The 27,841-nt window shown below is 41.8% G+C and overlaps 3 protein-coding genes and 1 non-coding gene across 12 annotated transcripts in view; 2 read left to right on the plus strand and 2 right to left on the minus strand.

Annotated features, from left to right (window-relative positions):
- The window catches only part of SLC4A1AP (solute carrier family 4 member 1 adaptor protein), a 33,464-nt gene extending 32,361 nt beyond the window's left edge, over positions 1–1,103 (minus strand). Inside the window, exon 1 of the mRNA XM_033176189.1 lies at positions 1–1,103. Within this exon, the coding sequence (XP_033032080.1) occupies positions 1–663 (663 nt within the window). The 5' untranslated portion in view covers positions 664–1,103.
- SUPT7L (SPT7 like, STAGA complex subunit gamma) lies at positions 744–14,058 on the plus strand. Of its 7 annotated transcripts, none has more exons than XM_033176200.1 (6): positions 744–1,250; positions 2,283–2,385; positions 3,163–3,567; positions 6,840–7,164; positions 9,235–9,472; positions 11,114–14,058. In XM_033176200.1, exons 2-6 carry the CDS (start codon positions 2,372–2,374, stop codon positions 11,374–11,376), a joined length of 1,245 nt encoding a protein of 414 aa, XP_033032091.1. In that variant the 5' UTR covers positions 744–1,250; positions 2,283–2,371; the 3' UTR covers positions 11,377–14,058. The 7 variants fall into 7 exon arrangements, with proteins under 7 accessions (XP_033032091.1, XP_033032093.1, XP_033032095.1 ...); XM_033176202.1 differs by having other exon boundaries at positions 744–1,245; positions 3,108–3,567; XM_033176199.1 differs by having other exon boundaries at positions 926–1,059; positions 11,114–11,826.
- Positions 13,359–27,841, minus strand: part of GPN1 (GPN-loop GTPase 1) — a 22,851-nt gene continuing 8,368 nt past the window's right edge. The window contains exons 8-14 of one of the 3 annotated variants that reach the window (XM_033176207.1): positions 27,449–27,494; positions 26,670–26,816; positions 25,591–25,673; positions 24,435–24,474; positions 23,192–23,282; positions 17,236–17,343; positions 13,359–14,742 (exon numbers count right to left, since the gene is read on the minus strand). In XM_033176207.1, coding sequence (XP_033032098.1) covers positions 14,657–14,742; positions 17,236–17,343; positions 23,192–23,282; positions 24,435–24,474; positions 25,591–25,673; positions 26,670–26,816; positions 27,449–27,494 — 601 coding nt within the window. In that variant the 3' untranslated portion in view covers positions 13,359–14,656. The remainder of the gene's footprint in view (positions 14,743–17,235; positions 17,344–23,191; positions 23,283–24,434; positions 24,475–25,590; positions 25,674–26,669; positions 26,817–27,448; positions 27,495–27,841) is intronic. The other 2 variants (XM_033176206.1, XM_033176208.1) reach the window with 2 other exon arrangements.
- Positions 23,542–23,670, plus strand: LOC117063144. Its single transcript, XR_004428759.1, has one exon. It is a non-coding gene; the product is annotated as a small nucleolar RNA SNORA36 family (small nucleolar RNA).

Below are 27,841 nucleotides of genomic sequence, written 5' to 3' on the forward strand. Positions count from 1 at the left end.
CTGCAGGATAAAGAGCCGGGTGCTGCCTCCGAAGCGAACAACATGCCCAACGTGGACTCGACAGTAGGTGCGAGGTGGGATGCGAGTTTTGTTGAGAAAAGTGCCATGAGTGCTTCCCAGATCGTAGAGGTAGAAGCCCGGCCCGCTGCTATCGCATTCTCCGTCAGGGCCGGACGCCCTGTGCTGCAGCACTGCGTGGTACCGAGACACCGAAGGGTGCTCCAGGCACACGTCGCAGCCAGACAGCCTCCCGAAAAGGCAGTAACTCGTCCCTTTCAAGCTACGGGTGCCAAGGATAGTGCCGCCCTTCAGGGTCTCTAAGCTGTAGGGGGCTGTGGCAGGGCCACCCCATGGAGGCTCTTGGTAGGGGGGAGCCCTGGCTGAACTGCCAGAGGAAGAAACCGCTGTCGGGGGGCGCGACTGCTCCTCCTGTAGACTCCTAAAATCCCCGCAGTCCGGCTGAGGAGGCGGGACGTCGAGCTCCCCAGAACTGGAGTCCTGCAACGCAGTGGGCCCTTCCTTCTGCACCTCCTCAGGGTTTGAAGAACTGGTGGCCGGGGCCTTACTCCGCGCCGCTGCGGGCACCGGCAGAGCTGGCTTCTTGAAGTCCCCACTGAGCTCTTGCGATGCCAGCGGCTCTGACTGAGAGAGAATGTCAGCCATCCTCAACCGGTGCAACCTCGAAATCCGCTCCTTCGAAACCTCACCCTTCGGTCTTTACGTTCCTGTACACGTCCCACTCTCCCAAGGTCCCAGTGGCGTCTGCAGGCGGCGATGGTGAAGTTGCTCCTTCACGACCTGGAGAGTTGCAAATTGGCGCTAACACGAAAAGGTCATAATACGAGAAAAACAAACGGTTATCGGGATGCTGTGCAGAACGGGGACATCTTTAGAGGTTACAACGAGATCGTAATGACTTCCTGTGGCATAGCTTGAGAAGAAGCGCTTCCGGCGGTCTTAGCTCACTAATCAACAAACCAGCTCTTGGGGCTTGACGCGACCCTTGCCTCAGGCCTCTCGGGGTCCAGACAGATGCCCAGCCCGCTCTGCGAGGCAGCAGTAAGTAGTGTGGTACCTCCTTGTCTCGGTTCAGGTACAGACCTCCCCTTCTTCCGGCTGTTCTGGACAGCAGGCGACCTCAGGACCCTCTGATTGGCGCCTGCGCCGACGGACCGTAACCGAGAAAACCCCTGGAGTGACTTGGGCATTCCTTGGGCTCAGTGCCTGTTCTTCCTGCTCCTTTCGGTAAAGTAAGGGAAGAGGGCGACTTTTTTTTTTATTTCGTTCATTCATTTATTTTTTTCTGAAATTAATTATTAAGGCAGAATAGTTTAGTGGTTAAGAGTGCAGACTCTGGAGACTGTCGATTTTCGACCTCGCCATTTGTGACATTGGGCAAGACACTAGGCCTCAGCCCTCACTCTGAAAAATGGGGATAAGATTATTAGCTTCATGAGGTTGTTGGAAGAATTGAATTAAACAATAAATGCCAGCCGGAACGGTGGCTCATTCCTGTAATCCCAACATTTTGGGAGGCTGAGGCGGGAGGGTGGCTTGAGCCCAGGAGTTCCAGAGGAGGCTGGGCAACATGGCGAGACCCTGTCTCGCCAAAAAAAAAAAATTCTGGCGCACGCCTGTAGTCCCAGCTACTCGAGAGGCTGAGGTGGGAGAATTTCTTGGGCCCAGGAGGTTGAGGCTGCAGTGAACTATGATTGTACCACTGCACTCCAGCCTGGGCTACAGAGTGAGACCCTGTCTCAAAAAAGAAACAAACAAAAAAGGTGAAGTCTGGTATACAGTAAACATTCAAGAAATGCCAGATAGATATTTCTCTGTGCCTGGCCCTGTAACAAGACCATGGCCATAAGAAATAGACAGGAGGAAAAAATCTATTGCAATAAGTACTAATTAAAATCCAAGGATAAATGCTGCGACGTAGACATGCAAAGCACTGTGAGAATAGAGAAAGGGAGATGCACTGGGGAAGTGACGGAGGGTGGGGACTTATGCTGTACTTAAAAATGAATGTGAGTCTGCCAGGGATGTGCAGGGTTGGCAGAGCATTTCTGGCAGAGTTCACAGCTGGAAGTGTCAACTGTGGAAATGTATAGCATTCTCAAGAAACTGAGTAGTATAACGTTGTTAGAACAAAGGTAGTCATTTCACCCAGGGTGTTCCTCCTTTGTGCTTCCACTAGCCCAGGTCCATATACCTCTAGAACAGTACTTACCACGTACTTTCATATTGAAATATTCTGCTTCTGTTTCTCTTCCTCACCTCAGGGCAAGGATCTCACATTATCAGTCTTTGACCCGCACAGAATGCCAGGCATTTGATAAATGTTTGTTGAACTTGAAGAGACATATGGACAATGAATCTGCAAAGGTGAGTTGAAACCAGATTGTGAATTTTGTTGAATGGTAAGCCAAGGAATTCTGACTTTTTCCAGTAGGCAATGGGAAGCCATTAGATTTAAGTTTTAAAATGAGTAAGTCTAGCAGCAGTGTAGAGAACAGATTACATACAAAGAGAGATTGGAGGAAGGGATACCAATTAGGAGGCAGCAGAAATCTCTCACATTCCTCACATTCTATATGTCAAAAGTTGAAAGCATAATGCCATTTATATTAGTGGTTCATAAATTTTTCCACCAGGACCATGCCTAAGACACACATAATAAGAACCACTTCTTACTATCTTTAACGCTACTTGCTTTTCTCCTATTGATCCAGCACAAATGTATCAAGATACTTTATCATGCCTTGCTTATTGTTCAGGATTGAGCATGATGGTAGTTCTGGTAATGAGTTAGTGAGATGGAAATAGGGATACTAGAGCTCTAGATGCTGTTGTAGTTGGTCCACTAATGACCCAAATTCTACCCTGTGGTTCAGTGTAGTAGGAATTGTCATAGTATGACAATAACCAGCATCTAACAGTTTTGTTTAGGGAGAACATCTTTGGTCCTACAGTTTTGCTGACACTGACATTTTTCTAAGTGGTCACAAATAGCCTGCTTTTTACATAAATAGCTGGCTAGACCTCGTATTTTTCACTACAGAAGCCTATAATCTAAAGTTGCCAGGATTTAAACACATTACTTTTAGGTTATCGTCTACATTTATCCTGAGACCTCTTCTCTTCTTATTCCAAAATGTTGAGATACTGGGGAGAGATACCAATATCATCAAGCCAGACCAACAGAAGTTCCTTTGATTTGCTCCCACGGGAGTTCCGTCTGGTGGAAGTCCACGACCCACCCCTGCACCAACCCTCAGCCAACAAGCCGAAGCCCCCCACTATGCTGGACATCCCCTCAGAGCCATGTAGTCTCACCATCCATACGATTCAGTTGATTCAGCACAACCGACGACTTCGCAACCTTATTGCCACAGCACAGGCCCAGAATCAGCAGCAGACAGAAGGTGTAAAAACTGAAGAGAGTGAACCTCTTCCCTCGTGCCCTGGGTCACCTCCTCTCCCTGATGACCTCCTGCCTTTAGATTGTAAAAATCCCAATGCACCATTCCAGATCCGGCACAGTGACCCAGAGAGTGACTTTTATCGGTAAGGCAAGGCTTTGCTGTATCTTACTTTTCTCAAGTCATCTTCCCAACAACCCTGTTAAGCTTGTAATAGCATTTCCATTTCCATGCGAGGAAAATGAGGATAAGAGTAGTTGACTTGGCCAAGGTTTCTCAGGTAATTAGTGAGATGTCTAAGTTTTGAATGCCAGTCTTCAGAATTCAGGGTCTGTATTTTTTAATTTTTTGAGTGCTTACTATGTGCCAAGCACTTTACTAGGAGCAGGGTAATACACTGGTATGTAAAAAAGGCCATGGTCTCATAGTTCTTAGGATCTAGTCTTTCTCTTTAATATAAAAAGTATATTATGGGTTTAACTCGGTGTCTTCAAATTGGGATTCATGGACTTATTCTGGTATTTTTAGGAATCCACAAGACTATACAAGAATCTTTAAATTGTGTGTTTTCATTTTGATAACATAGTTTAAGAAATAATAATATAAGCTGAGCACAGTGGCTCAAGCCTGTAATCCCAACACTTTAGGAAGCCAAGGTGGGTGGATCACTTGAGGCCAGGAGTTCAAAATCAGCCTGGCCAACATGGGGAAACCCCATCTCTACTAAAAATACAAAAATTAATCAGGTGTAGTGGCTGAGGCACGAGAATCACTTGAACCCAAGGGAGGCAGAGATTGCAGATGACTCCACTGCACTTCAGCCTGGGTGACTGAGTGAGACCCTGTTGGGAAAAAAAAAAAAGAATAATATAAAAATATTATTGATCCCTGCTACTCAATATCTGGTCCAAGATCTGCAGCATCAACATCACCTGGGAGTTTTTTAGAAATGCAGAATCTCAGGCCTCACCCAGTCCTCCTGAATCAGAATCTGCATTTTAACAAGATCTCCAGGAGATTTGTATGTGCATTTAAGTTTGAGAAGCCCTGCTCCACATCCTCTGAAGGGGACTGCCTTATAACCTAGAGCTACTACTAGATGTCAGTGTGCAAACTGTATTTAATGCCAAACAATTACTTTTTTTCTTTTCATTTTGAAATTTGCCAAACCTACAGAAATGTGTAAGTAGTACTCAACAAACATCCAAATACCCTTCACCATGATTCACCAATGTTTAACATTTTGCCACATTTACTTTCTCACATATGTGTGTATACACATATATACACACATATACAAACATACATATATGCATACTTGTGTATGCACACATTTTCCCCCAAACATTTTAAAGGAATTTGCAGACATCGCCATATTTCACCCTTAAATTCCTCAGCATGCATATCCTAAGAATAAGGAAATTTTCCTGCATAATCATAATACCATTAACACACCAAAGTAAATAAACATTAAATACTACTTAATAAGTTCATATTCACATTCTTCCAATTATCTTTTGTAAATATCTTCCCCCACCTCCGAGTCCAGGACCTAACAAAGATTCATGCATTGTATCTGGTTGTTATGCCTCTTTAGAGTCTTATGAGTTCAGGTCACTTGTAGAATGTCGCAATTACTGGATTTGTTGATTATCTCCTCAAGATTAGATTCAGATTAAATATGTTTGGCAAGAATACTACAGAAGTGATATTATATGTTATTTATTACATCTACCCGTTGCCAATAATACTATTTTAATGGTTCCCAAACTAACGAGAAAAGTACAGAAATAGACTAAATACATAAGGGTTGCATTGCAGTTGGGCCAGGTGAAGGCCAGATTATATCAAGGTCCACTGTAATAAAAAGTTCTGAAGTCACTGGAATAATGAAAAGGGGAGGCAAAACTGTTATTACATGCACAGCAAATATATGCTAGCATAGACACGCCCAACTCAAAAAACTTGCTCTGTGGTGATCAATACTGTATTCACATACTGAGGGCAATTTAATTTCAACAACATAATGTTATCTATCATATTAAATTGATAGTGTTATTTATTCATTTTTAGTTTTGTATCAAATTTATATTGTTAGTAAGAGCCATAACCATCAAAAGTTTGTACATGGTTTTATTTTATACATATTTAAGAAACTGTATAACAAAAATAATTCGCATCAGCTATGAGGCCACCAAAAAATTATTTTCCTTTGAAAGAGGTCCACATATTATTCTAGGATAGTGATATTGGTTTAGTTGTCTCTGTTTATTAGGTACCTCTGAGGCCTTTAGCTTTTGGCCGAGAGACACTGGCCATGGAAATGATAACAATAGTAAATGAAAAGTTGCTTGGCAATTAATTGTCTTATTCTCAAACTATTATGTAAACTGCAATAGTTGCTATTGAACAGGTCAGGGTTTAGGGGGTGGATAACCCCTTGGGTACTTTTGTACAGTGCGTGATGACACATGCCAAGTATGAACCAAGGAAATATGATTTTCTGTGCTCTATTTTATTTTTATTGGTAAAATAAATTCCTTTGTCAGGGATAGGCAGAAGCCCATAGGAAATTTCAAGAGACAGGTAAATTATTAAAAGCTTCTTAAGTTATTTTTAGATCAAATAGCTTTCTTAAATTTTTTCTTGGAAATATTAAGATTTCTGCAGTGGTGACTGGGGCAAAATGGTGTATTATGAAGGATACGGTTTCTGGAGTCAGAAGCTTTACCACTTATTAGTAACATGTAAACAAATTTTGGCAAGTCAGCCCTTCTGAACCTGTTTCCTCTCCTGGCAAATAGAAATAATAATAATGCAGACCCTACCCATTGCACAACACAGGATAGGATGAAAATGCTTTATAAGCTATATACGTTTTAAATTGCTTTTATAAAATTGAGTTGCCTTCCCTGTTTTGAAATGGTCCCTTGTAATTTTATAAGAATCTAAGAATCTTAAACTCCTGGCAAGCTGTGAAGAATCTCTTTATTGGAACTGTGAATTTCTAAAAGTTTGTATTAATATATTGCCCAGCATGTATGAAAACTAGGTTATGGTAAAATAATTAGAGCATCACTGAGCAGTGTCTGGGCTATACTGTTAATCCTAAAAGTGATCAAAATTGAACAGTTGCTAGAAGGAAACTTTCTTTTCACTAGATATCCTTTTGGACTGTGTATTATAGACATGTATTGCCTATTCAAACTATGTCTTTGGAGGAGATCAAAGATATGACCATGGGTTGCTAAGACATGTCCTGATAGCAGCAGGATGAAACTGAGCTATGTAACTTGGATAGAATTTCCCTGGAAAGCTAGGCCAGTGGCTTGACTGGAATTGTAAAACTCCTGGGGAGACAGGTGAGGTCACCCCTTTGCAAGAACATTAATAACACCATCATATCTCCACTTTCAGTGGGAAAGGGGAACCTGTGACTGAACTCAGCTGGCACTCCTGTCGGCAGCTCCTTTACCAGGCAGTGGCCACAATCCTGGCCCACGCAGGCTTTGACTGTGCTAATGAAAGTGTCCTGGAGACCCTAACTGATGTGGCACATGAGTATTGCCTGAAGTTTACCAAGTTGTTGCGTTTTGCTGTGGACCGGGAGGCCCGGCTGGGACAGACTCCTTTTCCAGATGTGATGGAGCAGGTATTCCATGAAGTGGGTATCGGCAGTGTGCTCTCCCTCCAGAAGTTCTGGCAGCACCGCATCAAGGACTATCACAGTTACATGCTACAGGTGAGGCGACCCTGTTGAAAAGTGGGCACAGATGTCTGTGCAATCTAGGAGTGTTCAGCAGGATCCCATAACACTTGGTCTAGAGTGCAGAGCACAGAGTCTTGGAACCGAGTGAACTTAACATACTTTTATGATGGCCCTAGCGATGTTCCTGGCCAAATGGGTCTCCTTTAGTCAATGAACGGCCACATTCACAGATACTTCCTCTGGAAGAAACTATCCACAAGTATATGGAATCTGAGAGAATGCAGGTAGTCTGATTTTATTCATCAAGTATTTATTGAGTGCCTGTTGAGAGTCGAGCATTGTGGGATTCAGCAATTACTAAGTTACCTGAGCGTACATTGTTTTTGAAGGGAAACAAACACAAGTCAACAAAAAATGATAAAACAATTTCAGGAGCTGGGCATGATGGCACATGCCTGTAATCCCAGCTACTTGGGAAGCTGAGGTGGGAGGACTGCTTGAGGCCAGGAGTTCAAGACCAGCCTGGACAATATAGTGAGACCCCCATCTCTATAGAAAATTTAAAAATAAAAATTAGCTGGACATGGTGGCTCATGCCTGTGGTCTCAGCTACTCGGGAGTGTGAGGTGAGATCACCTGAGACCAGAAAGTTAAGGCTGCTGCGAGCCATGATTGTGCCATTGCATTCCAACCTGGGTGACAGAGCAAGACCCCGTCTGAAAAAAAAAAAGAAAACATAGATCTCCTACTGGCAGTCCCCCCGCCTCAGCCTCCCAAGCAGCTAATATAATGGTTTGACTAGAATTATAATATATATATATATATCTAATATAGCTGCTTGGGAGGCTGAGGTGGGAGGATTGTTTGAGGCCAGAAGTTTAAGGCCAGCCTGGGCAATATAGCAAGACTTAGCTGTCTCTAAGCACGTACTCACAAAAATACAATTTTGTATAATGTTAAGTGCTATGAAAAAAAGTAAAATGATATTGCCTGGAGGATGGGTTGGTGGGGGGTGATTTTGGTTGGAACCAGAAATATCTAATCTCTTCAGCCCTTGTGCTCTTAAGTCATTTGTTCACTGTTCCAGTGTCTGCAGGTCTAAAATATTTAACACCCAAGAAAAAAAGTCTTTGCTAAGTGATCCAGATTTCCCACACCATTGATTATTCACCTAGGATACATATGTCAACTTTTTTTTTCTTTTTTTAGACAGGGTTGCCTGGGCTGGAGTGCAGTGGCACAATCACAGCTCACTACAGCCTTGACCTGCTAGGCTCAAGTGATCCTTCCACCTCAGCCTCCCAAGTAGCTAGGACCACAGATGTGAACCACCATGCCCAGCTCTTTTTTTTTTTTTTTTGTAGAAATAGGGTCTCACTAGATGTTGCCCAAGCTGGTCTCAGACTCCTAGGCTCAAGTGGTCCTCCCGCCTTGGCCTCCCAAAGTACTGGGATGACAGGTGTGAATGACTGTGCCCAGCCTCCTGTTAATTTTTATAGCCAAAAAAAAAAATGTAATCTTTTGTCCCAGTTCTGTTTTAACACCTTTTTTTTACCTTTATGTTACTTTTTTTTTTTTTTTTGAGATGGAGTTTTGCTCTTGTCACCCAGGCTGGAGTGCAGTGGCGCAATCTTGGCTCACTGCAACCTCCGCCTCCTGGGTTCAAGCGATTCTCCTGCCTCAGCCTCTCAAGTAGCTAGGATTATAGGCATGTGCCACCATACCCGACTAGTTTTGTATTTTTAGTAGAGACGGGGTTTCTCCATGTTGGTCAGGCTGGTCTTGAACTCCCGACCTCAGGTGATTCCACCCGCCTCATCCTCCCAAAGTGCTGGGATTACAGGCGTGAGCCACCGCGCCCGGCTACCTTTATGTTACTTTTAATTAATCACATACACATTCTCTGCCAAACCAATTTTCTTTACATATCTTTATCACTCATAAATGCAAACTCAACACCTTAAACAAATCCCTACCATTGGCAGTGAATGTTTTAAAATTCTGTTATTCATGTTCTGTTGGCTTTTCCATGGGATGTCACAAGCTGACTATACAACTTGCTTTTAACATTTCCTTGGAAAATTGACTCTTGCTTGCCAACAGATTAGTAAGCAACTCTCTGAAGAATATGAAAGGATTGTCAATCCTGAGAAGGCCACAGAGGACATGAAACCTGTGAAGATCAAGGAGGAACCTGTAAGCGATATCACCTTTCCTGTCAGTGAGGAGCTAGAGGCTGACCTTGCTTCTGGAGACCAGTCACTGCCTATGGGAGTGCTTGGGGCTCAGAGTGAACGCTTCCCATCTAACCTGGAGGTTGAAGCTTCACCACAGGCTTCAAGTAAGACAAATAAACTTACTCACTTTGATTCTGGGAGATCTGCCAATTTCAGTACTTTTCGCTTTTTGGAATCAAGCTCAAGAGGTAGAAGAACAAAAGCAGCAGTGGACACAATGGAAAGTCCTAAAACGAATACAGTTTCACCTATCTAGAGATCCCAGCATTCTTCTCTTTCTAATTAGTGAAGAGAGGATTAGCAGCTTTACAGGCATTCTTTAAAATAATCCCTAGTTAAGATGTAGATGCAATATGTGTTGTCCTGTTGATTACCAAGGCTGATTCAGCTGATCCAGCTGGTTGGGAAGCTATCCCCTTCCTCCTTCAGTATTTTTTTTTTAGTATTCTGTATTGGTCCTTCCTGATGCTTGTACTTCATTGAATAAGACAGCTGCCAGATAGATGGGGGAGTGGTAATTGCTCAAGGATGTTCTCAGAGTTTTGCTTCCCTGCTAAAGTACTCTAACAAATTGAAGATGAAAGACACTGAAATAGGGCTTCCAGCCAGGCGTAGTGGCTCACGCCTGTAATCCCAGCACTTTGGGAGGCCGAGGCAGGCAGATCACGAGGTCAGGAGATCGAGACCATCCTGGCTAACATGGTGAAACCCTGTCTCTACTAAAAATACAAAAAATTTGCCAGGCATGGTGGCAGGCACCTGTAGTCCCAGCTACTCGGGAGGCTGAGGCAGGAGAATAGCGTGAACCCCGGAGGCTGAGCTTGCAATGAGCCAAGATCGTGCCACTGCACTCCAGCCTGGGCAACAGAACAAGACTCTGTCTCAAAACAAAAAAAAAGGCTTCCCAGTTAGGGGTATCTGGCTTCTTTTTCCAGACTCTGTGATTACCTTAGGAGCCAGGACAACTAACTGGTTATGTGTCAGTTAGGTTGCCAATTAGTCTGGGCACTCAGTTGTTTACACATATAAATTGTCATTTCATCAATGCACAAATGACTCAAATAGCAAATCCTCAAATGTGGTCTAAATGGAATTAGGTCATACTTTTAAAAGTACTTTTAAAAGTAAAACACATTTTAAAAGTGTTGGGCAGACAGCCTTTCACTATGGAAGAATAACCATAGAGAGCAGCATTGCTAGAACACATAGAGAGATGGGAGGGCCAAAGAGAAATTGTTACGGACTTCGGGACCATGTCTCTTCAAAGGACACCAGGTAGAGAACTGCTGTTAGCATTATGTAGTGACCGTTAACTTTTCATAATGTGAGAGATGACCAGAGACCCAAACAAAAGGCAGGAAAACAAGATGGCCCCATAAAAGAAGGAAGGACAAGCAAACTAAAGAGCTGAACAAGGCCTGTGGTTGTGCATGTCTTTGGGCTGTGAGACGGGATCTTTCCACCTGCCTAGTTTCACTTCCCTGGTTTAGGGAAAATGGGAGTGGGTGAGGTAGAGGAAAGAAAGGTAGAAGAAATGGAATGGAAGATAATCAGGGCCAGTAATTTTTTTGTGATGGTTAACTTTTTGAAGCAGAGAATAACAACCATATTCTCCTGACAAGTACAGAACCAGAGTGAAAACTGAGCTCAAAGAATATTAGTTGGTCCTGAGTGATATATTTACTCTACTTTGTTCTACACTTGGCTTACCACAAGGTATATGTCCACCTTTCCTCTATTTCTAGGTGCAGAGGTAAATGCTTCTCCTCTTTGGAATCTGGCCCATGTGAAAATGGAGCCTCAAGAGAGTGAAGAAGGCAATGTCTCTGGGCATGGTGTGCTGGGCAGCGATGTCTTCGAGGAGCCCATGTCAGGCATGAGTGAAGCTGGGATTCCTCAGAGCCCTGATGACTCAGATAGCAGCTATGGTTCCCACTCCACTGACAGCCTCATGGGGTCCTCCCCTGTTTTCAACCAGCGCTGCAAGAAGAGGATGAGGAAAATATAAAAGGAAAAGAGGGAGATTTTTTGTCCAGACCTACTAGACCCAACAGAAAAAGTTTTTATATTAGAATCTGTTTCCATAAAAATTGATTTGACTCCTGTTCTTAAACACAAGTGGTTTTTCCTTATTCCAGAGGAACTGGACGTCACCAAACAAGGTTGCATTTTACTTTTGCATCCAGTTTTCATAGTTTTCCACAACCAAGCCACCTTTCACAGATGAAATATGAGGCTGGCATGGCAATCAAAGCAAAGCACTGTCCTCGACTGTTGTCTTAACTATGACTAGACATGTTACTTAGCTTCTCTACAGCCATTTCTCTTGTACAACTGAGAATCATACTTCTTTGACCTACCTTGTAGAGATGTGAGGATTTAGATGTTTGCTAACTTCAAAACTGTGCTTGAATAGACTCATAATATATGCTCATATCAGATGTCAGTTTTCATTTAACTTGATTCATTTTTGGCTCAGGTCGTTGGGAATCCATTACTAATACCTAACAGGAAATAGCGAAACACAACATACCTTATCTGTTAGTCACCTTCTTAAAACTGTTTTTGCTGCTTTTGAAGTGTCTTATTTATAAGATCAGAGGTCTATGGTGACATAGCCTTTTTGCTTATTCAGACAGCTCTCTCCTATCATCCACATATTCGTCTCTAGACTTATTCCATCCATCCTCATCCTTTTGGCCTTTGTTATTTCTGTTCAGACTCACATACTTTCACCATATACATATTTTCAATTGTTTCTTTCCTTTTCTCCTTTGTGAGCAAAGCAAACAAGTACTGTCCAAGGACAGCCTTGTGCATATTTCATTTGTTGCATTTGCTTGGTCATCAGAGGACAGCAGTCCATTAAGCACACTTTGCTTCTGCTACTGTAAAGGCAGCCTTTAAAGCATAGCAATATGTACCTTTCAACTTTATATCATTGTCCTGAACAACGTAACTGTGGTTACTCATCCATCAGACTATTTGTACATATAAGTACCAAATCAGTATTTATTAAGTAAATGTTGTAGCACTGTAGTGATTAGGAATAATTAGCAAATGTGTTGCTTCATGCCTTGGTGATGGATGCCAGCATGTTAAACTGCTGAAGTTTGGTTTTCTGATGCAGAATACATCTTGTAAAATTTAGACCACTCCTTTAATATAGACCAAAATAAGGCACAGCTTTAATTCATTACTGAATGCCTTAAATGTCCCAGGTATTGAGAATGAATATGATAGAAATAAAATGAGGTTATAGTTTAACATATAATTTATACATTTGCCAATTGTAACTCTTTAGCACATTTATCTAAACCCTTTCTGTCACAGTATTTTTTAAAATTTATTTATTTTTGAGATGGAGTCTTGCTCTGTTGCCCAGGTTGGAGTGCAATGGTGCAGTCTTGGCTCACTGCAGCCTCTGCCTCCCGGGTTCAAGCTACTCTCCTGCCTCAGCCTCCTGAGTAGCTGGGATTACACGCACGTGCCACCACACCCAGCTAACTTTTGTATTTTTAGTAGAAATGGGGTTCCACCATGTTGGCCAGGCTGGTCTCAAACTCCTGACCTCAAGTGATCTGCCCGCCTTGGGCTCCCAGAGTGCTGGGATTCCAGGTGTGAGCCACTGTGCCTGGCCTCTGTTGCAGTCTTACCTTCATTTTCCTTTGTTTATAATGAAAGTGGCCATTTTGCAGTCAGTTTCCATAAAGTAGCCAACTGAGAATTTATTTCATCTAGCAAACATTGAGTACCAATTATTTGCTAGGTCCTGTGCAAGGGATACAAAGACGATTAACACTCCTTACCCTTTTGGAGCTTAAAGCATAAGGAAGACAAGTTATTCTGTAAGGAAGATAAAGCATTCAAAAGTACTACAGAGAAAAACCAAGTATGCTTGAGTTTTGCTTTGCGAATGTTCTCCTCTTAAAGAATAGTTTCAAGTTTTGAGACCAGTGGTTCCCACTAAGTATAGAGCATTGAAATTAATACTTTATAATAAAACACTTTTATTGCTGCAGAATGTTAAACTGCAGAACAGGCACCAGATGGTCAAGACGAGGGTAATGTGAGAAGGCAAATGATGTAAGGATTAGTATCTGAGATTCACCTGGTCTGGAATTGTCATAGGCTACTATGCATCACAATCACATGGAGGGCTTTCTAAAACAGACTGCTCGGCCCCCCCCTCAAGGTTTCTGAGTTCATAGGTTTTAAGAGGTGAGTTGAACAATTTCCCAGGTGATACTGATATTCCTGGTCCACACTGTGAGAACCACTAAGTTGGAGTATTGACTCACAAAGATAAAATTCCTTAAAAGAAATGTACTGTTTTAAGATACTGTAAAATGTGGAAGTAGGGCAAACCTTTATAAGGGCTGTTATGTATGAAATGTGCCTCTGACCCAAATCCACGGCCTTTGTGTAAATCACCAAGGAGACTTTGCATTAAGTTCAGAGTACAGTACAAACTGGGCCTGGCTCTGTATTTACTCAGTATGTGCACGTGGGAAACTAGTAAAATACCACCTCCTTATTGAGACAAGTTTGGACATGTGGCCTTAAGCCTCTGTTGAACAGGAGAAGTGAAGCTATTTGCAATTATATAATTTTTCTAATTTGAAATCATGACAAGCAGTCTTACAACAAATTTAAAATTAAAAACTCTTTATCCAAGTCACCAATGAAACAGGATTCTGATTCATTTATCATGTCTTTCCCACTTTCTTCAACAAACCTGATGTCCTATAATGAGCTATACAGTATGAGGCATATTTCATAGCAATGTTGGTTGATTGCCAAGGAGACTGCTGCCATTCTGGATAAGCTCATGTTTCCCTTTTCCCTGGCTGCTAATAGAAGGGCAACTCACGGTGCAGGGTCAAGGGCAAGAAGTTGGGGTAATAAAGGCTATACATCTAGCCTAATAATAGAGATCTGAGGTGGTCACGAGGAGACTATGTTCTTTTGATTCCATTCCTCAGCAGCAAAAGTACTTGAGTTCAGATAATAAACTTGAAGTTGTAGGCTTGGAAGAGTATCAGCTCAGTATATCCTTCCTTGCATAAATACAAGGGAAAGGCCAAGGGATAATCAGTGTTAACCTGCCAGGTTCAAGGATCTTCTATCCCTGACTCATCTGAGTCACAAGATTTCTCTAATAAGAGAAACTCTGCCACTCTGAGGAAAATTGTCCCTTGTGGGAGCCCCCAGTCAGAGGTAAGGATAGTTCTTTCACGTGGAGGTCCAAAATTCTGGACTTCTAGAAACAAGTGTCCTAAAGTCTCCTATTTATTGTTTCTCTTCCAGTATTGTGCCATCGATTCTTGCATAAAATTCTGGAATGCTGGCTCTTCATGGCTTTCCTCTGTAACTGCAAGGAAAAAGAGCAATTCTTTTTCAACTCTCCATTAGATAAACTGATTAGAGCCCCTGTCACCCATCCATCAGAAAACAGTATGTTACTTCTAAGAAACTTAAGTACTCACTTCCCTCAAAAAGGAAATGTCTCCTAGAAGCATGCTCTATCATGCTGCCCAAAATGTAGTTTCTTTTTAAGCAGAAAGAATACCTCCCTCATAGTAACTAAAATAAGGTCCCACTTGTAGGTATTTTTAACCAAGAGAAATGAAAACACATGTCTACACAAAGATCTATTTGGAAATGTTTATAGTTGCTTTACTCATAATAGCTAAAATCTACCCAAACATCAATCCACTGGGGAATGGATAAACAAACTGTGGTACATCCACAATAATGGAGTATCACTCAGCAATAAAAAAGAACATACTACTGAAACATGCAACAACATGGAGAGACTACACTGCTGAGTCAAGAAAGGCAAATGCAAAAGGTTAAATACTGTGATTCTATTTCTACGGCATTCTGGAAAAGGCAAGATCAAAGGAACAAAAATCAGTCAGTGGTTGCCAGGCACTAGGTGTTCAGGACGGGGACTGAAAAAAAAAGGGGCATGAGGAAGTTTTGGGGGGCGAGGGATATGTTCTACATTTCAATTGTGATGGTGATTACAAGAAAGTATGTATTTGTTAAAGCTCAAACTATATACTCAAAAAGGTGAATGCTACTGTTGGTAAATTACATCTTAAAAAATCTGATTAAATGAGGCAATTTACATGTAAAACCCAAAGAATAACGAGGTTTGCTCTTGGCCATAGCTAAGACCTAAATCCTATGATTGGTTTTTGTTGTTTGTTTTTTGTTTTTTGAGACGGAGTCTTGCTCTGTCGCCCAGGCTGGAGTGCAGTGGCACAATCTCGGCTCACTACAAGCTCTGCCTCCCAGGTTCATGCCATTCTCCTGCCTCAGCCTCCCAAGTAGCTGGGACTACAGGTGCCCGCCACCACACCCGGCTAATTTTTTTGTATTTTTAGTAGAGACGGGGTTTCACCATGTTAGCCAGGATGGTCTCGATCTCCTGACCTCTTGATCCACCCGCCTCGGCCTCCCAAAGTGCTGGGATTACAGGCGTGAACCACTGCACCCAGCCTTTTTTTTTTTTTTTTTTGAGACCAAGTTTCACTCGTTACCCAGGCTTGAGTGCAATGATGAGCTCTCAGCTCACTGCAGCCTCCGCCTCCAGGTTCAAGTAATCCTACTGCCTCAGCCTCCCAAGTAGCTGGGATTACAGGTGCCCACCACCAAGCCCAGCTAATTTTTTGTACTTTTAGTAGAGATGGGGTTTCGCCATGTTGGCCAAGCTGGTCTCAAACTCCTGGCCTCAGGTGATCTGCGCCCCCTAGGGCTCCCAAAGTGCTGGGATTATAGGTGTGAACCACCGCGCCCAGCCTATGGTTGTTTCAAGAATCAGATTCTGGCAGGGCATGGTGGCTCACGCCTGTAATCTCAGCACTTTGGGAGGCCGTGGTGGGCGGATCACTTGAGGCCAGGAGTTCGAGACCAGCCTGGCCAACATGGCGAAACCCCATCTCTACTAAAAATATAAAAAATTAACCAGCTGTGATGGCGTGTGCCTGTGGTCCCAGCTACTTGGGAGGCTGAAGTGGGAGAATTGCTTGAACCTGGGAGGCAGAAGTGGGAGAATTGCTTGAACCCAAGAGGCAGAGGTTGCAGTCAGCCGAGATCGTGTCACTGCACTCCAGCCTAGGCAACAAAGCAAGACCCTGTCTCAAAAAATAATAGTAACAATTAGATTCTGCTCACAGGTCATAAAACTATGCCAAGTGGAATTTGGGTTTCCAGAGCCAATCTATCCTTACTGTTTTAGTCCACACCACCTTATGTATTCTTTTTGTTTTTTGTTTTTGAGACAGTCTTGCTCTGTCGCCCAGTCTAGAGTGCTGTGGCACAATCATAGCTCACGATAGCCTCAAACTTCTGGGCTCAAGCAACCCACCCACCTCAGCCTCCCAAGCAGCTTGGACTACAGTTGTGAGTAACCACGCCCAGGTGTTTTTTTCTTTTTTGTGGAGACTGAGACTCACTATGTTGCCCAGGCTTGTCCAGAACTCCTGGTCTCAAGCAATCCTCCTGTCTTGGCCTCCCAAAGCGGTGAGATTACAGGCATGAGCCACCACACCCAGCCCTTACATATTCTTAAAACACAATACAAATAACAACAAACAAAAGTCCTGGATCCCTCAAACCAAGTTAGGACCTAAAGATAAGACATAAGACCAACAAAAGGCCTGTACTCAGTATTAACCAGCCAGTAGGCACGACAGGAACTCTCAATATAGGAAACTCTTTTCTGGTGCTGTATCCTTCACCATCTCCTCTCCCCCACTGTTACTGGCTACATGCTTAACAATAAGAAACTCCTGGGCAAACAGTGTGAGGATAAGCAGATGCTCTGTTGCCATGGGCCACCTCAGCCACCTCTCACCTCTGTGGTCAATGTCATCAGTATCGCTGTCTGCTTCTTCATCCTCTTCATCCAAGGTTCCTCGAGTCAGGATCAAATCAGAAGGGTGCAGCACAGGAGATACGCTGTCTACAGTGAAAACACCTATCAGTGCATATGCCTCCTTAAAAAGGTGATTTTGAATCACTGAGTAACTATGATCATAAACTGGCAGGATGAAAGTGCTCACGATACATATAAATGCAGGATCTTACCTCTTCTAAATGTATTGTTAATACCACTTAACATTTCTGTAATAGCTTAGTTCACAAAGTGCTTTCATAAGGCAAATAGCCCTAGGAGTACCATATAAGCTGAGGGAAATAATTTTCAAGAAGCTTGTCTTAGTAGTAGCATCATTCTTTCTTACTGGCTCATAGCTTGGAAGGGGTGATGGTTTTTCCTATGAAAGCTAACAACATTTGAGCAGATCCAGTGTGCTGGTGAGTCACAGTGAAAGTGTGGAGTGCTAAGGACGCCTCCTGGTGGAAGTGTAAGTTCAGAGAAGGTCTGCAGAAAATACAGGGTGAAATGATATCGAGGAGCCAGGGTATTATTTAAGAGGAGGAGGGAGGGGAAAAATAGAAAATCAAATACACTAATAGAAGTAAAATTCCCTATTCAGAAAAACTAGTAAGGGCTGAGCTCCAGGAATCAGAAAGAAGTCTAATCAAGTCACTACTGCCATGAGAGGACCTGGCCACTCTCTCTTCAGGAGCCTATGAGGCTTGCGAGAGCTCAGCTAGAGAATAAGGGTGGCCAGAGACAGCAGTATCAACTGGCACAAATCTCAAGGGGCCTGTGGGCCTCAAAAAGGAGGAGGACAGGACATGCTGACAGTAAATGCTTCATTCTGTGCCCAACTAACAATTATGCAACTATACTTGTGACTTTCCTCAAATGATTGACTTAAAACTCTCTCAACCTTCAACAGGTTAGCTGATTACAGCAGACCCTTTGCAGCAGTAGTTTTAACATTCACTTCACATATTCAGAAGTGATTCTTAAGGACTGTGGCACATAGAAATGTATTTTGCTGAGCTATGCAACAGGATGGCACGAGTGAGTTCACTTAACTGGTAAACCCGGTCCGTTACTAGCTTTGCTGTTCTCTACTAGACACAGAACAGTAACTTTCAGGAACAGAAACATCTTTAAGAAAGATGTCCCAGAAGGGGCCGGGCGCGGTGGCTCAAGCCTGTAATCCCAGCACTTTGGGAGGCCGAGACGGGCAGATCACGAGGTCAGGAGATCGAGACCATCCTGGCTAATACGGTGAAACCCTGTCTCTACTTAAAAATACAAAAAACTAGCCAGGCGACGAGGCGGGCGCCTGTAGTCCCAGCTACTCGGGAGGCTGAGGCAGGAGAACGGCGTAAACCTGGGAGGCGGAGCTTGCAGTGAGCTGCGATCCGGCCACTGCACTCCAGCCTGGGTGGCAGAGCAAGACTCCGTCTCAAAAAAAAAAGAAAGATGTCCCAGAAAAACAAAAAAAATGCTAGTGTTGCTGATGAGAAGAAAAAATAAATGTACAATTTATTACAATAAATAAATAAATGGAGCTTTTAAGTACAGTCAATTTGGTTGCAGGATCCCACTAAGCTGCAACAGACTTGCACCTGAATCTTGAGGGCAGTCCCTCAATACACAAGTGTGGGGATGGAAGGTGGGCTGTAAATGAAAACTAACCTAAAAACCCCTGGAGAGCCAATGATAAAACTAACTAAAAAATTTTTTTAATTCAGTAAAGTAGCAGAATAAAAGATGAATATACAGTAATCAAAAGCCTTCATATATACAAACGTAAACCAGTTATAAGATACAACGGTTCAGAAAATCCCATTTTTAACAGTAATGAAGGTTAAATACTTAGAATAAATTTCAAGCTGGGGCCAGGCATGGTGGCTCATGCCTGTAATCCCAACACTTTGGGAGGCTGAAACGGGCAGATCACCTAAGGTCAGGAGTTCAAGACCAGCCTGGCCAACATGGCGAAACCTTGTCTCTACTAAAAATGCAAAAACTAGCTGGGCGTGGTGGCACGTGCCTATAGTCCCAGCTACACAGGAGGCTGAGGCACAACAATTGCTTGAACCCAGGAGGCAGAGGTTGCAGTGAGCCAAGATTGCGCCATTGCACTCCAGCCTGGGTGACAGAGCAAGACTCCGCCTCAAAAATACATACATACATACATTTCAAGCTGGGTGCAGTGGTTCACACCTGTAATCCCAGCACTCTGGGTGGCTGAGGCGGGCAGATCTCTTGAGCCCAGGAGTTCGAGACCAGCCTGGGCAACATGGCAAAACCTCATCTCCACTAAAAATACAAAATTTAGCCGGGCATGGTGGCAGGCGCCTCTAGTTCCAGCTACTTGGGAGGCTGAGGCAGGAGAATAGCTTGAATCCAGTGTGCTGGTGAGTCACAGTGAAAGTGTGGAGTGCTAAGGACGCCTCCTGGTGGAAGTGTAAGTTCAGAGAAGGTCTGCAGAAAATACAGGGTGAAATGATATCGAGGAGCCAGGGTATTATTTAAGAGGAGGAGGGAGGGGAAAAATAGAAAATCAAATACACTAATAGAAGTAAAATTCCCTATTCAGAAAAACTAGTAAGGGCTGAGCTCCAGGAATCAGAAAGAAGTCTAATCAAGTCACTGAGGCAGGAGAATGGCGTAAACCCGGGAGGCGGAGCTTGCAGTGAGCTGCGATCCGGCCACTGCACTCCAGTCGGGGTGACAGAGCAAGACCCTGTCTCAAAATAAATACATAAACATGATTTGTTTTTAAAAAAAATTAAAAAGAAACAGGCAAAAACTCTTGTTCAAAAAGGTTGGCTAAAATAACAAAAATATTTTTAAAAGAAATAAGAAAAACCTACATGTGGAAAACTGTAAACAGTCCTGAAAGACACAAGTAGACCTGACAAATACAAAGACACTCTGTGGTCTTGGGTAGCACGACTGAACATCACAGAGATGTCACGTCTCCCTAAATTAATTATGAATATAATGTAATCCCAACAAAAATAGCAAAAAGCTTTTCTAGGGAACTAGATAAAGTTGATACTCAGTTCATATGGAAGAACATGTAAGGACAGCCAAATAAAAATTAGGAGGAGAATCTGATCTAGTAGATATTGAAACCTAATTACATAATTAAAAGAACACGGTACAGGCATAAAAGTAAATAATCCTTGTTCATCAAAGCAAGTTAAAAGAAAAAAAAAGTTGGCTGGGGATGGTGGCTCACGCCTATGATCCCAACACTTTGGGAGGCCAAGGCAGGAGGACTGCTTGAGGCCAAGAGTTCAAGACCAGCCTGGGCAACATTGTGAGACCTTGTCTTTATTAAAAATTTCCTTAAAACTAGCCAGATGTGGTGGCACACACCTGTAGATCTAGCTACTCTGGAGGCTGAGGCAGGAGGAATGCTTGAGCCTAGGAGTTCAAGGCTGCAGGGAGCTACGATTGCACCATTGCACTCCAGCCTGGGTAACAGTAAGAAACTACCTCAAAAATAAATAAATAAATAAAATAAACAGTCCAGTGAAATAATATAGAAATATATTCAAGTGTGCATGGAACTTTAGTATATTATACCCACAGAATCTCAAAACGCTGTTACAAGCCAGGTGTAGTGGCATACACCTATCCGAGCTAGTTGGCAGGCTGACATGGAAAAATCGCTTGAGCCCAGGAGTTCCAGACCAGCCTCAGACCTCATCTCTCAAAAAAAAAAAAAAAAAAAAAACACTACCCCCAAAAACAAACAAACAAACAAAAAACTCACTAAGGCAAAGGCAGACTTTTAAATAAATCGTATAGATACAACTATTTATGAAAAAAATAACACCAACCTATATACCTCATACCATACCCAGGAATAAACTCGAATCGGGGATCTAAATTTAGAAAATAAAACCAGACAAATCTACAAAAAAACATAGGCGAACTCCTCTTTAACACAGATGTATATAGAGGCTTCCTAACTGTGACTTAAAATCCCAGATGCAATAAAAGATAGATCAATTTGACTACATCAAAACAAAATAAGAACTTTTGCATGGCAAAATAACATCATAAACAAAGTCAAAGGATAACTGATAGGGAGAAAATATTAAATATTTGCAACATATAATCAGAAAAATTGATATTCCTATTATAGCAATGGATATTAAAACTAATGGATGAACCTTAGAAAATGAAAAGGGTATTTATAGTCTCAAAGCATCACCTCACAAAATTCTTATTACAAAGAGAAAAACAGCCATATTTTAAAATAGTAATTTTTGTTGTTGTTTTTAAGACGGAGGGAGTCTCACTCTGTCACCCAGGCTGGAGGGCAGTGGTGCGATCTTTGCTCACTGCAACTTCCACCTCCCGGGTTCAAGAGATTCTCCAGCCTTAGTGAGTAGCTGGGAATACAGGCATGTGCCACCATGCCCAGCTAAGTTTTTGTATTTTTAGTAGAGATGGGGTTTCACCATGTTGTCCAGGCTGGTCTCGAATTCCTGATCTCAAGTGATCCACCCACCTCGGCTTCCCAAAGTGCTGGGATTACAGGCATGAGCCACCGCGCCCGGCCTAAAAATAGTAATTCTTTATGAAAAATGTAGCATACACCACTTTATAAAAATATTCGAAGTTAACATCACCAGTAATGGGACAAATCAACATCATGTGCCTCCCGATGTGACTCCCTGAAAAACACAGCTTCTGTAAAGTTCTGCCAAAAATTAGTCACCCAAATCAAATCACAAGGAAACATGAGACAAACCTAAATTAAAGGATGCTCTATAAAATAACTGTCCTACGTGCTTAAAAAATGTCAGTCATGAAATACAAAAACAGACTAAGGAACTGTTCCAGATTCTAAAGGAGTATAAGGCATGTGAGAATTGAATACAACACACATCCAGGATTTTCTCCTGCTATCATGGGGAAATGGCCACATCTGAATAAGATCTATATGTTAGCTAATATTATAGTATTATGTCAATGCTAATTTCCTGATTTCTGATAACTGCACTGAGGTTATATAAAATTATATCCTTGTTTTTACGAAAAAGACACTGAATTATTCAAGGTAAAAGAGTATTATATCTGTAACTTACTCAAATGATTCAGGAAAAATATATATTTATATAACATATACAGTCATATACAGATAGAGAAAAGAATAAAGTAAACATGGTAGAATGTTAACATTTTGGGAATCTGAAGACTTATGGCAATTATTTGTATTATTCATGTAACTTTTCTGTAAATCTGAAATTAAGGTCAAACCGTAAAAAAAAAAAAAATTATAAAAAAAATCGAGGAGGGTTAAAAGTGTTAGAAACAAACAAAAAAAACCACAGCAGACATCAAGTATATTGCCAAAGTAAAGCAAAAACTTCCTGAAAGAGGAATCCAAAGTGGTATAGCTATATATAATTTCCAGGTGTTTGTCTTTCCAAATCCTTTATTTTTTAATGTATATGTAAGCATATGTGTGTTGTGTGTATGTGTGTGTGTATATATATAACCACATTTCCTTTACCTTTTTCTCTTTATCTCTCTCATATATAAACAGAATTCTGCTGAGTAGAAATAAGTGTAACCGGCCAGGCATGGTGGCTCATGCCTGTAATCCCAGCACTTTGGGAGGCCCAGGTAGGCAGATTATCTGAGGTCAGGAGTTCGAGACCAGCCTGATCAACATGGAAAAACTCCGTCTCTACTAAAAATACAAAATTAGCCAGGGGTGGTGGCGCATGCCTGTAATCCCAGCTACTCAGGAAGGCTGAGGCAGGCGAATCACTCGAACCTGGGAAGCAGAGGTTGCAGTGAGCTGAGACTCCAGCCTAGGCAACAAGAGCGAAACTCGGTCTCAAAAAAAAAAAAAAGAAATAAGTAAGTGTAACCTTTTTTTAGTTCCTAACACCAAGAAACCCTCCAATACCTTTGGCAGTCCCTGCATCCAAGGCTACAGAACCCATATCTTTTCGAAGGCGTTCCAGTTGTTCTCTCTGCTGTTGGCTCTCTGCACTGGCCTGTATATATAGAGAAAAATGTCATCATATTAAAAAAGGAGTCCCAAATTAGATGCCAGACTTCTCAGTGGAGATGAAGAATTATACAAATACTAGAGGCTACGTAAAAACTGATGCAGATAAGGGACGTCCGGTATAGGGACAGAAACACCAAGTAGCGTGGGCCTGGGTTACAGCAGAAGTTCAGACTAGAGAGCTCTGCAGACTGATTTAAAGGATTCAGAAACTGAACACAAAAAGATTTCAAAAGAACCCTCAATTCCAAAGTGTTGAGTTCAGTCCAGGGTGGATCTCCTGCTCTGTTAATTAAACTGGAACATTTCAACTGGTTAGGCAAAATGCCTAGATAGAAAGCATTACTCTTTTTATTCATCCCCAGCCTACAAAATGAAAAAACAAAAGATATAATAAAATTTATTATACGGGAAAAAAACACAAAAACCTGAAGTAGACATAGCAGGAAGGCTCAAAGACAAAGGATCCAATGAGCCTATGGAAGCAGGACACTCGATCATTTGGGATAAGAGAAGGCTGGGCATGGTGGCTCATGCCTGTGATCCTAGTACTACAGGAGGCCCAGCAGGGAGGATTGCAGGAGCTCAGGAATTTGAGACCAGCCTGGAAAACATAGTGAGACCCTGTCTGTACAAAGATTTACAAAATAAAATTAGCCAGGCATGTGGTACATACATGTTGTCCTAGCTACTCGGGTGGCTGAGATGGGAGGATCGCTTAAGCCTTTTTCAAAAGGTTGAGGCTGCAGTGAGCCGTGATCATGCCACTGCACTCTGGCCTGGGTGACAGAGTGAGACCCTTTCTCAACAACGAAAAAAGGAGTTGTGAATCACCACCATACTCTATACAAAATTCTAGAACTAGTTTTAAATTGACCTCTGAAAGGGAAGAAACATTAAGGAGCCTTTCTGCACCCAGACAACATACATACAAATGTACAAATTTAAATGAACAAGTATTTAGAAGATACACTGAAATTTCATTAGTCAATTGTACCTCAATAAATTGCTACAAAAAACTTTTTTAATTAAATAAAAGATACATTACTAACCAAAACAAGAGCACTTATGTCATCAGGATCGAGCTGGGTTTTTTTTAATGGCCCTTTTAAAATATACAAACAGCCTCCCTTCTTACCAGTGATTTTTTCAGACGTTCATATTCAGGACGATATTCCCTGTAAAGAGAAACACTTTCTAAATTTCTTTGCTTAATCATCTATCCTACTCACTCCCCACATCCCTTATGTCCTCTGTTTTCCTAAGACTCTGACAATAATAAAATATCTGACTTCATTCAACATCAGATGTAACAAATCTTAGTCACTGACAGAGTCTACCCAATGGAATTAAAAGCCAAGGTACCCGCTCCCACCTTGGAACCAGGAGACACAATCCTGACTACTGGGCTGGAAAGATTAATACTGGTGAGAACATGACTGATGAACTCATCATTCATTTGAGATAAAAGGCTGAGATAAGTAAAAGATAAACCTGTTGAGCTCAGGATATGCAACATACAATTATGTGCTTTACTTGAACACCAACAGTGAAAGGATACAGAGAAGAGTCTATCCTAAGTTTCTGATAACACCCCTGTGTCTAATGAATCAAAATCAAAATAACGTGTCTGAAAACCAAAACATGGTTGTTAGGATCTTGCAAAATATGAAGCCAAAGACACACGCTAATAAGCCGGCTATCGTGCCACATGCCTAAGGAAAGTGCACAGGACTCTGACTCCACTTTCCTTTAGTTAAATGGAATTCCAGTATTAACAATGACAATAGTTATAACATTTATTATAAAATATGCTTACTATATGTCAGCAATTGTGATAAGTGCTGTATACCTGTTTTCTCAGTCTTCACAACAACCTTAGTGCCAAATCCAGCCTACTGCCTGTTTTCATAAATAATGTTTTACTGTAACCCACGCCCATTCATTTACCAATTGTCTAAGGACGCTTTTGTCCTACAATGGCAGACTTGAGCAGTTGCAACAGAGACTGTATGGTCCACAAAGCCTGAGATATCTACTATTTAGCTCTTTACAGAAAAGTCTGATGATCCCTGCTCTTAATCACTCAATACAATGAAGATTTATACTTCCATGAAAAAAAAAAGTTAAAGGGAACTTGTTAGCCCTACGTGTGATCTGATTCAATACAGATATGCAAGGCAAATATAATACATCCATCATGAAAACTTAACGCTTCTCCTGGAAAAACTGCTTTCATATCAGAATTGTAGGTTATTAAGAATGTCATCAATAGAATTTTCCTCTATCCTCACCTTTCATATTCTTCGGCAGCACTGGTAACTTGCACAAAGAGTTCATCTAATCCAGTACCCAGAACAGCAGAGACACCCACCACCTGCCAAAAAGCATCATAAATGCCACATATTTTTTAATGAAGTATATTAACTTGTTCAAATGTCATAAAATCTTAGTAAGAGAGGTTTATAGTTTGAGAAGTCTTTGGCAAAAAGCCAGGCTAAAAAAGAACAGCACACCTAGTCAAAAGTCACAGAAATAAGTCCACGGAAAATAAAAAAATCGAAAAAGAAAGATATGGCCTGAGTGCAGTGGCCCATGCCTATACTCCCAGTATTTTGGGAGACTGAGGCAGGAAGTACACTTGAGGCCAAGCATTCAAGACTAGCCTGGGGAACATAGCGAGATCCCAGTCTCTACAAAATGTAAAAAATTAGCTGGGTATGGTATATCGCACGTGCCTATAGTCTTAGCTGCTTGGTAGCTGAGGCAGGAGGATCCTTTGAGACCAGGAGGTCAAGGCTGCAGTGAGCTGTGATCCTGTCACTACACTCTGGCCTGGGTAAAACAAAGCAAGATACTCTCTCCAAAAGGAAAAAAGAAAAAAAAAAAAAGATATAATTAGGACTGAACAATTAACAGGACGTATTATCTATTCCCTAACAAACCAAACCAAATCACTTTCTGCTTTGTCTGTGCCTTTGCTTGGGCAATTAACCCACTCTGCCTTTGCCTACATAAATCTTACCCTTCTTCAAAGCATACCTCTAATGCTATATCCTCCAAAATCTGTCATTTCGATCTGCCACCTCACCATCATCAGGCCCAACTTCCAATCTTTCTTAAGGTACTTACTATAATATATCATATGTTTTAATTCTGCGTGTAGCCTTCTCTCCCAAATAGACTATAAACTCTGAAGTTGGGGTCCCTATCTTATTCTTCTTGTACACTCCACAATTTTTAATAAGCAATGCTTTAAAAGTTACTTTTCAGTAAGTAATAAGCTTCCTTTCTCAGCCAGGTTCAAAGCCAGTCCTATGGGTTAACAGGTTATCTGGAGAGGCTGTCAGTGTGAGCAGGAGAGAAAATTTACCCTGAGTGAGCTGTAAAACTCATCTAACACCAGGCTCATTGAACGAGTCAGGTTACTGACATATGTAGTCTCTTGATTTAAGGCATCTTGGAAAGCCTCAAAATCCTGCATCCATTCCACTGCAAAGCTGTGGTCAATGATGTCAGTCTGTACCAGAGAGAAGTCAATTATGAGCAACCAGAGACAACAAACACAAAATTTATTCTTTTAATTAAGTGGTGACAGCAAAGAGTGTATCATCCATATATTTTCTTTCTCTGCTTCTATTTCCCCCTCCACTGCAACAAGCCACAAAGAACCACGATCATTGTGTAGTCAGTGTAATTAAATGAAGATATGTATTCTCTTGGTTCACCCTCTACCATCCACTGCCAAGTAACCAGGGCCAGAATGGACACCAGCACATTCTAGGCTCTGAAGTCAGCATGTCTCTTGCATCCTAGCCATCAACCAACAGAGAAGTTTAGTGTTTTTTCATTTGCCACTTCCAGTAGACTAGCTGTCCCTCTCGTAATTACACAGTCTTGACTCTGAGGGATAATCTACACACTATGGTTGAAGCGCTACTCTACCTAGCCTAAAATAATTTTAGACAAGAGTTGGTAATAACTGCTCGTTCAATTTGGTTGATTCATTTTCTCGAAGTGCCTATGAATTTGTTTCAGTAAAGCCTGAATCTGGTCTCCAGCATCTGAAAAAATCTTTCTCACCCACCCAAACCTTCCAACCACAAGGTTCTGATGAAAAATGGTGAATCACAACAGGAAGAATACACTTACTTTATTCATGACCACGATGAAAGGCAGCTTGGTTTTGTACAAGATGCTGAAAAACCAAACATTGAGAAGTTATTAGTAAAAGCACATAAGCTCTTGCTTGTCCAGTGTCAGTATGTCGGGACTAAGTAAGAGAAGGGGCATGAGTTCAGAATCTAAAAAGTAGTCATCCATTTTTACATAACACTCATATAGTCTCTCCCAACAGGAAAACAACCACCACCCAGAAACAACACACACACTCTCACTCTCGTTTGAAGTCATAATGCCTTAACATTGAACTTGTTTTTGTTTTGCTTTTTACCAAATTGGCATTTTTCAGAGAAGGAAATGAACATTTATTGAATACGTATTACAGGTTGAGAATTTCTTATCTGAAATACTTGGGACCAGAAG

This window comes from Trachypithecus francoisi, unplaced genomic scaffold (genome assembly GCF_009764315.1).
Source record: "Trachypithecus francoisi isolate TF-2019V2 unplaced genomic scaffold, Tfra_2.0 Lachesis_group17, whole genome shotgun sequence".
NCBI classification, from domain to species: Eukaryota; Metazoa; Chordata; class Mammalia; order Primates; family Cercopithecidae; genus Trachypithecus; species Trachypithecus francoisi.

What these genes read in the sequence shown, in the direction of transcription:
- SUPT7L (XM_033176200.1), top strand. An exon ending in ATCACAGTTACATGCTACAG is followed by an intron (nt 7,165 to 9,234) that starts GTGAGGCGACCC and finishes GCTTGCCAACAG; the next exon opens with ATTAGTAAGCAACTCTCTGA. An exon ending in AGCTTCACCACAGGCTTCAA is followed by an intron (nt 9,473 to 11,113) that starts GTAAGACAAATA and finishes CTCTATTTCTAG; the next exon opens with GTGCAGAGGTAAATGCTTCT.